Below are 9,915 nucleotides of genomic sequence, written 5' to 3' on the forward strand. Positions count from 1 at the left end.
AGCTATCGTAATATCTTATATGGAATCAAGGTTTAGAGTTTATCATAATATCTATTTGTGACTCTAGCTCGGTTTGTCATCGTATACCAAAAAGGGGGAGATTGTAAGGGTATTTTACCCTTATCCATTATTTTGGTAGCGATGACACCGTGCTAAAGTATTTGGCCTAATATGTTTATAAGGATAATCTCAGGTATTAGGCAATGAGGCGTAAATGGTGTATCAAAGGAACAAGAAGGCTCAAGGAGACCCCCCACTTCGAAAACAATCAAAAAGGGTCTACAGGAGAAATCCGGTCTGCAGCCCGGTCCAACCGGGCCAGCAACCGGCCAGTCCGGCGTGCTGGCCGGTCAACCGGGCGCCAACCGGGCTTCAAACGAAGAGCCAGCAGATACGGTTGCCGCCCGGTCAACCGGGCTACTGACCGGCGGGTCCGGCGCTCCGTCCGGTCGACCGGGCGCCAACCGGGCGCCAACCGAAGGAGCGCCAGGACGACGCAAAGGGGATCCGGTTGCTGATCCTGTCTGACCGGCCTCACGACCGGGCTCTCCGGTCTGTGGTCCGGTCAACCAGGTTTGTCGAGGAAAATGCTGAGGTGGCAAGTTGCAACGGCCAGATTTTGAAGAACACTATAAATACCCCTTCTCCTACCTTGGAAGGGTTAGGCAACATACTACAAGCTGTTCTTGAGCTCTCTCTCTTACTCCATTATTAGAAACACCAAAAGCCTCCGATCTCCCTCCTCCTCCACCCAAACTCAAATCCCTCCGGGGAATCACTAGAGGAGGACCCGATCTACTGTTCTACCAAGCCAAATCTCATTCCCCCTTGTATTCATCGAGAAGCTTGCTTCCTAGGGTTCCTTGGAAACCCTAGGTGGGCAAGAGGAGTCCGGAAGCATCCGGGCTGTGGATTTGCTCCGGGCAAGATTGTGAAGGTTTGGAGGCTACCTCAAAGTCTACCACAAGTGGGTGAGCTATTCCTTCGTGGGATAGGCTCCGGAGAATAGGGTGAGCCTTCATGGCGTGGGGAATCCTTCGTGGGACCTCCACCCCTCCAAACGTGACATACCTTGTTGCAAAGCAAGGGAACACGGGAATACATCCTCGTCTCTGCGTGCTATCGGTTATCTCTAACCGAACTCCTTACTTGTGATTTAAACTGCCTGAGAGAGCCTTCGTGCTCGAGATAGTTGTATCTTCATATAGGTTGCTTCACCTAGTTTGCATTAGGCTCACCTTTATATTCCGCAAAGCCTAATATTGCAAAGAAAGGATTAAAATATGTAGAAACCTATTCACCCCCCCTCTAGGTTTACCATCTCTATACTTTCAGTAACAATTTAGATTGGGCTCTGTTCTATAGGCAGGGATTACTCTAGGATTTATGACGAGCTCACAAGATCTCTTTAGGTATAATGGTTAAGGCTTAACTTTAGGTATAATTAGTTTCTACTTTACTTCTTAATGTCAAGAATGTGATTCTATTCCAGTAAGGTTTGTGTTACCTCACCACCTCTCAATGAAATGAATTATATCATGGGGTGCTAACTCAAAGGGTGATGATGTTATCATCCGATGGATAGAACTCTCCCTTGGCTAGGGTTTGGTGAAGATAGATTTGGATTGAGACAAGTAGAATTAACAAGGGATTGTATTATTGTCCTTGTCCTGAGTTCAAGATTGAAGACATACCATGAAGATCATGGTAAGAACATTAATTTGGCAAAAGACATCGAAAAGATAAGTCAAGAATAGTTTCTCAATTCTTTCTTGTTATTTAATTTATAGTTGAATAGGTATCTATATGTTGTAGCAAGGAATGCCATATTATGATCCTTTAGAAGATATGTGATACGTCCAAAACGTATCTACCTTCCCGAACACTTTTGCTATTGTTTTGCCTCTAATTTGTGTATTTTGGATACAACTAACACGGACTAACGCTGTTTTCAGCAGAATTGCCCTGGTGTCTCGTTTTTGTGCAGAAACTCAACTTTCAGGAAAATCCCCGGGATTAATTCTAATGGGCCTATTTTCACATAACATTGACGGAGCCAGAAGACCAGAAGGAGGGGGGCCACGAGGTAGCCACCCCACCAGGCGGCGCGGCAGGCCCCTGGGCCCCGCCGGCCTATGGTGGCGGCGCCTCGGGCAGCCCCAGGTGCCCCCCTCTGGACTACTTAAGGGTTTCGACCTAAAAACGCACGGGGGTTAGACGAAATCGCCAGAAGACATCCAGAACACCGCCGCCATCGCGAAACTCCGTCTCGGGACCAGAAACTCCGTTCTGGCACTCCGCCGAGACGGGGAATTGGAGGAGATCATCGCCATCATCACCACCGACGCCTCTCCATCGACCAGCCATGTTTCCCCCATCCATGTGTGAGTAATTCCCCCGCTGTAGGCTGAAGGGGATGGTAGGGATTGGATGAGATTGGTCATGTAATAGCATAAGATTGTTAGAGCATAGTGCCTAGTGTCCGTAATTGGTACTTTTATGATATTGTTGCAACTTGTTATGCTTAATGCTTGTCACTAGGGCCCGAGTGCCATGATCTCAGATCTGAACATGTTATCAATTCATGATGATATTCATTGCTTTATGATCTTACCTGCAAGTTGTATACACGTATTGCTGTCCGGAACCCGAGGCCCCAAAGTGACAGAAATTGGGACAACCGGAGGGGAAGGCAGTCATATGAGGATCACATGTGTTCACGGAGTGTTAATGCTTTGCTCCGGTACTCTATTAAAAGGAGTACCTTAATTTCCAGTAGATTCCCTAGAGGCCCGGCTGCCACCGGCTGGTAGGACAAAAGATGTTGTGCAAGTTTCTCATTGCGATCACGTACGACTATATACGGAACACATGTCTATGGATTGTTTAGTACTTGGATACTGTTTTATTACTATCTGCAAATGCCCTACTTTGATTGTTACATGAGTTTCTCTCATCCATGCAACGCCCGTTCATCCATCCCTGTGCCTACAGTATTTTAATCCTGCTGTTTACTATAATCACTACTGCTGTCTTTGTTACACTGCTGCTGATATTTCACTACTGCTACTGCTATAAAACTGTTGCTACTGATAAACTCTTGCGAGCAAGTCTGTTTTCAGGTGCAGCTGAATTGACAACTCCGCTGTTAAGGCTTACAAATATTCTTTGGCTCCCCTTGTAACGAATCAATAAATTGGGTTTTACTTCCCTCGAAGACTGTTGCGATCCCCTATACTTGTGGGTCATCAAGACTATTTTCTGGCGCCGTTGCCGGGGAGCATAGCTTTATTTGCAAGTTCACTTGGATTGATATTGTTCGCTGCAAATTCTCCATCATGGGTAAACCTCGCGATACTAAAGTCGCCATATTACCATCCACTACAAGAAAAGGTACAACTCTGAGTATCTCTGCTGCTCTTGATTCACCATTTGTGATAAGTCAACTTGTTTCACCACCACAAGCTTCACATGTTGGTACTTCTGCTGAATCTGAAAATTCTTATAATTTTGATGATGCTTCTGCTGTGCTTGATGATAGTGGTTCGTTAGGATCTTTTCTAGATGCTACAATTGCTAGGTCTAGACAAATTGAAAATACTGAAACTCCTAATGAAAATACTGTTACACCTGTTTATTCACCTGAGTCTGAATACTCTAGTGATGATCTTGATGAAGATTATGTGGAACTTGATGATGATTTTATTGTTAAATGCAATGCTACAACTGATGCAAGTAAAATTAAAAAGCTTCTTGCATAACATACTGTTAGACATAAGCTGTCTCCTGATCCTAAATTTGCCACATCTCCTATAAACATTAAGGATAAGGATTATGATTTTTCTCTTGATTTATCTCATATATCTATTGTTGAGAAAACACCTTTTTGTGGTACTGAAAAAGAAAGTGTTGTAGAACACATGAATGAGCTTTCAACTTTGTGTAGCTTGTTTTCTGATGATATCAAGAAGCGTACTTATTTTGTTGCTAAATTTTTTCCTTTCTCATTAAAGGATGATGCTAAAACTTGGTATAATAGTTTGCCTCCTGATTCTATTGATAGTCCAAGTGGTTTGCTTGATGTTTTCTTTCGAAAATACTTTCCTGCTAGTGCTCAACATATTGCTTTGCAGAAAATTTATAGTTTTGACCAGGAAGATGGAGAGAAATTGCCTGAAGCTTGGGCAAGATTTTGCTCTCTTATCAGAGCTCGACCTGGACATGATCTGGAAAAGCATGATTTACTTGATATATTTTATAGTGGACTAACTATTGAGTCTGGAGCATACCTGAATAGTTGTGCTGGTTGTGTTTTCAGGAAAAGAACTCCGGACGAAGCTGAAGAATTATTGGCTAAAATAGGCCGGAATCATGATGATTGGACTACACCTGAACCAACCCCAACGCCAATATTGAAGAAGAGGGGTTTGATTAAATTGAATGATGAAGATATGAGGGAACCCAAGAAATCTCTTAAGGAGAAAGGTATTAAATCTGAAGATGTGAAGAACTTATCTCCCATAGAAGATTTATGCAAGATAACTCCCCCTTCATTCATGATTGAGGTACACTCTCTTCAACGCTTTACTAGGGAAGATATTCTTTATTCAAAACCTCCTGCTCAATGCTTAGATGAGTTTGATAATTATATTGTTAAGCAAGATAATTTTAATATGAGAGTAGAGAATCATTTAATGGAAAATTCTCGAGCTATTAGTGAATTGCATGATATTATGGAGAGAACCTCCAATGATGTTAAGATGCTTGTTAAACATTTTCATATGGTTCAAACTCAAATTGATCAACTCACTAAAGTTTTACACATATGGCAGCTGTAGATTCTCTTTTCATGTGGGGCCGTGCTGGACCGAATCTCAAGACACATGAGTAACAGGAACGGTTGTGATTTCACCTTCGCCCCATTTTGCATGCACCATCTGCGGGTCGCACGTGTGCTCATTTTCATCCCAGATTCATAATTTGCAGATCCTCAGCTACTTCGGTGGACGGGTCATATGTGATGATACGAAAGCAGCTTTTTCAAATATAAATGGAATTTCACATAGACTAAGCTGGAGAAGATAAGAATGCACTCTTAGAAGAAAATAATCACATCGAATGCTAATTTTTTTAGTTTAAAATATGTATACAGTACAGCTCTTTTGCATTTAACATTGTGAAATTTATCCTTGTGGTGCCTACTATGTTTTCACAACGAATTGTATCTTTGTAAGGCACATCATGGCATATAATATAATTATGTGTCAATTGGTAGAAACCTTTGCTTCATCTGGCTATTGTACATGCCACTTTTTTTTTTGAACTGATTGTCCATGGCACTTGGATTGACTTATAAAGGTCAAGCTGTCAACTGAACTATGGCCAATTAGTATATCCTTTTTGCTTTACCAATTCAAAAATATTCATAAAGGGATCAAGAATTACAAAGTTCTCAACCTTTATTCCTGCACCTCAGTCCAGTGTCTCCGTTCCGCTACGAAAAGATAGAAAATAAAACTAGTGAAAGGGAATGTCCACGCTTCTATTTACTGGGCTTGCCAGTTATAGTTTGAATTCCATCTGTGTTTTGTACAGGTTTATTCTAATAGAATATTATATACATGCATATGTTCTTAACACAGGTATTCAAAGTTACAATCATAGTTGGTTTGGACAACCATACTAATAGGGTTTAAATACTATACACAAGCTTCTAACACAGGCATTAATTAACGTAGCAGTAGCAGTATGTTTTTCTTAGGCTAATGGATATCGAAAAACTGTTTCATGGTTTACGCTTATTTTTCAAAACTTATTCACCAGCTCATATACGACCCCTCGGAAGCTCTAGATGGACTTAACACATGAACTTCTCTTGCCAATCTAATGTTAAATCCAGATTCACATTTTCATCGGCTCTTTGTATACGCTTGCTCGTCGTAGGCAGGCAAGCACGCGGCAAGCCACACCTTCCTACCTAGTTAGAAACAATGGTGCAGGGTATACCATTGTCAGGTAATACTGGTGAAACATGCCACAAGTCCCTGTCTAACTCTAGACTGCTAACTCAGTGTTGGCCCATTCCTCGGACACTTTCGTAGTTTATTCAATGTTGGGATACACTGCAGTAAGCCTATGAGGAAAGCAGAGTCGACCAATTCACCTTCACCGAGATCAACCCAAAATTAGTCTTTATCTCTTCAGTAGCAAACCCATGCGTGTCCGCCTTGAAGGAACAACAGTGTTCATCTGTACTGGATGACTCCGAGGCTACCTTCAACTTCAAATTCATAGTGGAACCATCTACTGCAGCAACCACCGACCTCTTTAAGCCACGTGACTCATGAATGGCACCATTGAAGAGCCGGATTTCTTCATCGTTGTACCCACCTATAAAACAAGCGAGACACAAATTGAAACTGCTTTGCACTTCTGATATGACAACTTCTATGGTCGCCTGGACTGCATCATCAATACGTGATACAGTTATGTCAACTGAGCCACAATCCCCATATATGCGTTTCGTGAATGCACGATTCCATGTGCCCCACAGGTCGTCTATGGCTGATATACCATCGATCAGCTGCAGATCACCACAGGTCGTCTTGCACCTCATGTCATATTCGACTAGAGCAGTGCCATACAAATCTATCCCTCTCTTAGGGCCAGTCATGTTGATGAGAGAACCCTATAAAATCGTTATTATTTAGTACATAAGCCTGTCAAAATGAAAAGATAAGATAAATTACTTGTAGTTATTCAGTCATTCATGCTATGCGTTTTCATATGCCCGTAAACAGAACTGTGGTGTACTGCCAAAGAGTCCAAAACTATTCTACTCTATTTGATTTTGTTTGGCATACATGATACTCAAATAGTTTCACAACTTAGAATATTCATAGAAAACATCATTTCATTTGGTATAGGGTGGCTGCTACAATCCAAACTACTGCTCTGCTACAGTTGGGCAGATTAATCACATGGAAGCATCTTTAATGATGCTAAAGAGATTAAGTGGCTGTTGTATGCTATTGGGAGTATGTATTGATATAATCTCATATATTTTATCCATGCGCTACGGTTGGCAGCATCCGAGCCAGGGATAACTTATGCGGTATGGAATACTTAGGGGGCGAATACCTAGTTTTATACTTGATGGGGTTATGTAATTTGGGGCGCTAGACTTATTCCTTGAAATAATTACAGATAAGTATGGAACTGCACCTGCTTGACGATGATGGGATCGTTCCTGCTTATATTGACAAGATAATTAAGCAATGGATCCATATGATCCCGCACTGCTACGTATCCATACAGCTCTACTGAGCCAAGATTCCCAGAAAGTTCAGCCAACTTTAATGAGAAAATTTGCAACAAGCGAGTAGGTATATGACGTATGCAAGTTCCATTATAAAAGACGCAATCTGTGGGATCTGGCAACCCAGCTTCATAAAAAAAAGTCATATTGTAATTGAAATCAATACATGTAAAAGTATTTGCTATATGAAAAGTAAATGTGCTGCTTGATGATTCCATAGCCCTATTGGAAGTTTTACTTTTCATCTCAGTGGAAATTATCACTTTATTTTTACCTGGAATTCTGCTCCCTCGATGGTTTTTGGTTTAAGGAATCCAACAAAATAAGAGAGTAAAGTTTAATCCCCATTGAAAAGGAAAATGTCAATTTTACTCTCCCAGAATATTTCATAGCCCCCAAAACAATTTATTGGTGAAGTTTACCCCCAAGTATACTAGACAAGTTATTACAACCTTGATGAAAATACTCCATCTAGAAGTCTTCTAAGTTGACTTTTTTGAGATAGCAGCATACCCTATTAAAATATATTTTTATAAATTTATATGCCTATTTGCATTAAGTGGGAGCAATTAAAACTATTTAACACACATGGTACAAAAACATGATAAACAGAACATATTCCATCGCCTCTAAAATTGTCAACATAAAAGTAATGAGATAAAAAGATAAATAAATATCACCATGAAGAGAAGTGAACCCTTTCTGCTAAAAAAATAAACTTGTGTGCGGTGGGGGGTGGGGGGTAGGGGAGGTGAACTAAACTAGTTAAGGTAGTTGTCTGGAAATCAAAACAAATACAACCCCTGAGTACCACTTTGGCAAGTTTCCCTTCTATATATGGCAATGCATCGACATTTAATAACTTGTATAAAAGAAAAAAAAACAAAGTAAATAAAATTAGCCTCATGATTTCAAAAGAGAATATATCCTTTTTATTTTTCACTTGAAAACTGCACTGATATAACAAATAAAAATATGAAAGAATTGTTGATCACTTACTCTCATTACGGTCCGCAACCTTATAGTATCTTTTCCAACTATGACTGGCCCTGTATATAGAACCATCACTGTGTCTGCCTTTTGCAAGTTTTTCCAATTCCATGGGGATTACATCGCCAGGATCCTTGGCTGCGATCCTTGGGGATTACACAAGATAGACACATGAAGGGTAAGTAAACACCTAACGTTGTTCAGAGCCAAGATCCAAAATTATAGCAACGAACTAAGGGCGCAAAAGTTAGCATCAAGATCAGGAAAACATACTGCTGGGAAAGACAACGGACAGGTGGATTGGGAGCCAGAATGAATGGGAGAACTCGTCGTACAAGCGTTGGTGTCGACAAGCAAGGTGGGGTAGAGGCCATGAAAGTGAGGGCAGGGCGAGAGGTAGAGGAGACGCGGTGCATTGGGTGATGAGAGGCGGCGACGCCAGGTCGTCGGAGGAGACGAAGAATAGGGTGGAGGATTTGCATCTCAGGGCGGCGGCGGGAGAGGGGGCTGAACGCGCGGCTTGCTTTGTACGTAGTAGATGCGAAATAAAATCTGGTGTAGTGCGGTCACATAAATCTGAAATCTTAATATCTGATGCAAACTGCCACAAGTTAGATATACTCTCGGTGCAAAGCGAAATTTAGTCCGCATAGAACGTTCATCACAATCACTTGTTGCACAATCGGATGACGGCATCCACCGTGGGATCCTGGCTGCATGCAACGCCGCCGTCACCGGCATCATCAATTCATCAGTGCGGCGGCTTGAAGACCTGGGAGTAGTGCGAGACGACGGCCTCCTGCACCATCTTCCTCGGGTCGGCCGGATCGCGCCCCCACCGCAGCTCGCTCATGTTGGGCGTCTCGACGAAGAGCATGGTGAAGTCGCCCACCTTCTCCACGCGCCCCCTCTTGCCGGCGCGCAGCACGAGGCTGCTGCCCCTGTGGTAGGAGAAGATGCCGCTGGTGAGGCGCACGATGTCCCCGGGCTCGAAGGCGTCGCACTCGGCGCCCCACAGCAGGAAGTGCGCCGCCGCCGTCTCGTCGGCCACCAGCGACAGGCACGTCTCCTCCCTGCCGTGCGCGTTCGCGCGGGCCGCCTTGTCGAGCACGATGAAGGTGGTGTTCACCGTGTTGGTTGCCGCCGGGACCAGGTCCTTGAGCTGCATGATCCCGTTCCTGCCGCCGCCGGCAGGTGGCGCGTCGCCCTACAAAATGCAGAGTAAGTGCGCCGTCAATGAACTATCTTTTTTTTTTCTTTCGCATTGCAAAGTTCCGATCTCGCTACATCGAATTCATGCTCAGTGTTCTTGGTGAAGCAGCGTTCGGTCTCCATCGAGCATTTGAACGAACACCTTGTGGCCGTCGGAAGAGGAAGTTTTCGAGACCAGCTAGCAGGCAACGGAACCAAACACGTGAGGAAGGGGGCAATGAAGATGAAAGAGAGCGGCGGGCTTACCCCTTTGTGCGCTGCCATCGGGATAACGGCGAGCTCGCCTTCCCGCCGCCTGAGTTCGTAGTCCTCGCTCCTCGGAGTTTCTCCCCGCCGGCGAAACTGCCTCGCCCGTGCGTCTGGTTCTGGTCCTCCCTACTTTTTGTTTGCTTTTG

The 9,915-nt window shown here is 43.3% G+C and overlaps 2 protein-coding genes across 2 annotated transcripts; both read right to left on the reverse strand.

Moving 5' to 3' along the window:
* Nucleotides 1-5,651: 5,651 nt before the first annotated feature.
* LOC127328667 (uncharacterized) lies at nucleotides 5,652-8,812 on the reverse strand. Its single transcript, XM_051355249.1, has 4 exons — nucleotides 8,516-8,812; nucleotides 8,318-8,454; nucleotides 7,225-7,445; nucleotides 5,652-6,688 (listed from the first exon to the last, which is right to left on the reverse strand). The coding sequence occupies exons 1-4, from the start codon at nucleotides 8,788-8,790 to the stop codon at nucleotides 6,134-6,136; spliced, it is 1,188 nt and encodes a 395-aa protein (XP_051211209.1). The 5' UTR covers nucleotides 8,791-8,812; the 3' UTR covers nucleotides 5,652-6,133.
* Nucleotides 8,813-8,894: 82 nt separating this feature from the next.
* On the reverse strand, nucleotides 8,895-9,910 carry LOC127333061 (uncharacterized). The gene is made up of 2 exons (XM_051359381.2): nucleotides 9,767-9,910; nucleotides 8,895-9,515 (listed from the first exon to the last, which is right to left on the reverse strand). The coding sequence occupies exons 1-2, from the start codon at nucleotides 9,782-9,784 to the stop codon at nucleotides 9,060-9,062; spliced, it is 474 nt and encodes a 157-aa protein (XP_051215341.1). The 5' UTR covers nucleotides 9,785-9,910; the 3' UTR covers nucleotides 8,895-9,059.
* Between the last annotated feature and the right edge of the window lie 5 nt (nucleotides 9,911-9,915).

Source organism: Lolium perenne, chromosome 2 (assembly GCF_019359855.2).
Source record: "Lolium perenne isolate Kyuss_39 chromosome 2, Kyuss_2.0, whole genome shotgun sequence".
NCBI lineage: Eukaryota > Viridiplantae > Streptophyta > Magnoliopsida > Poales > Poaceae > Lolium > Lolium perenne.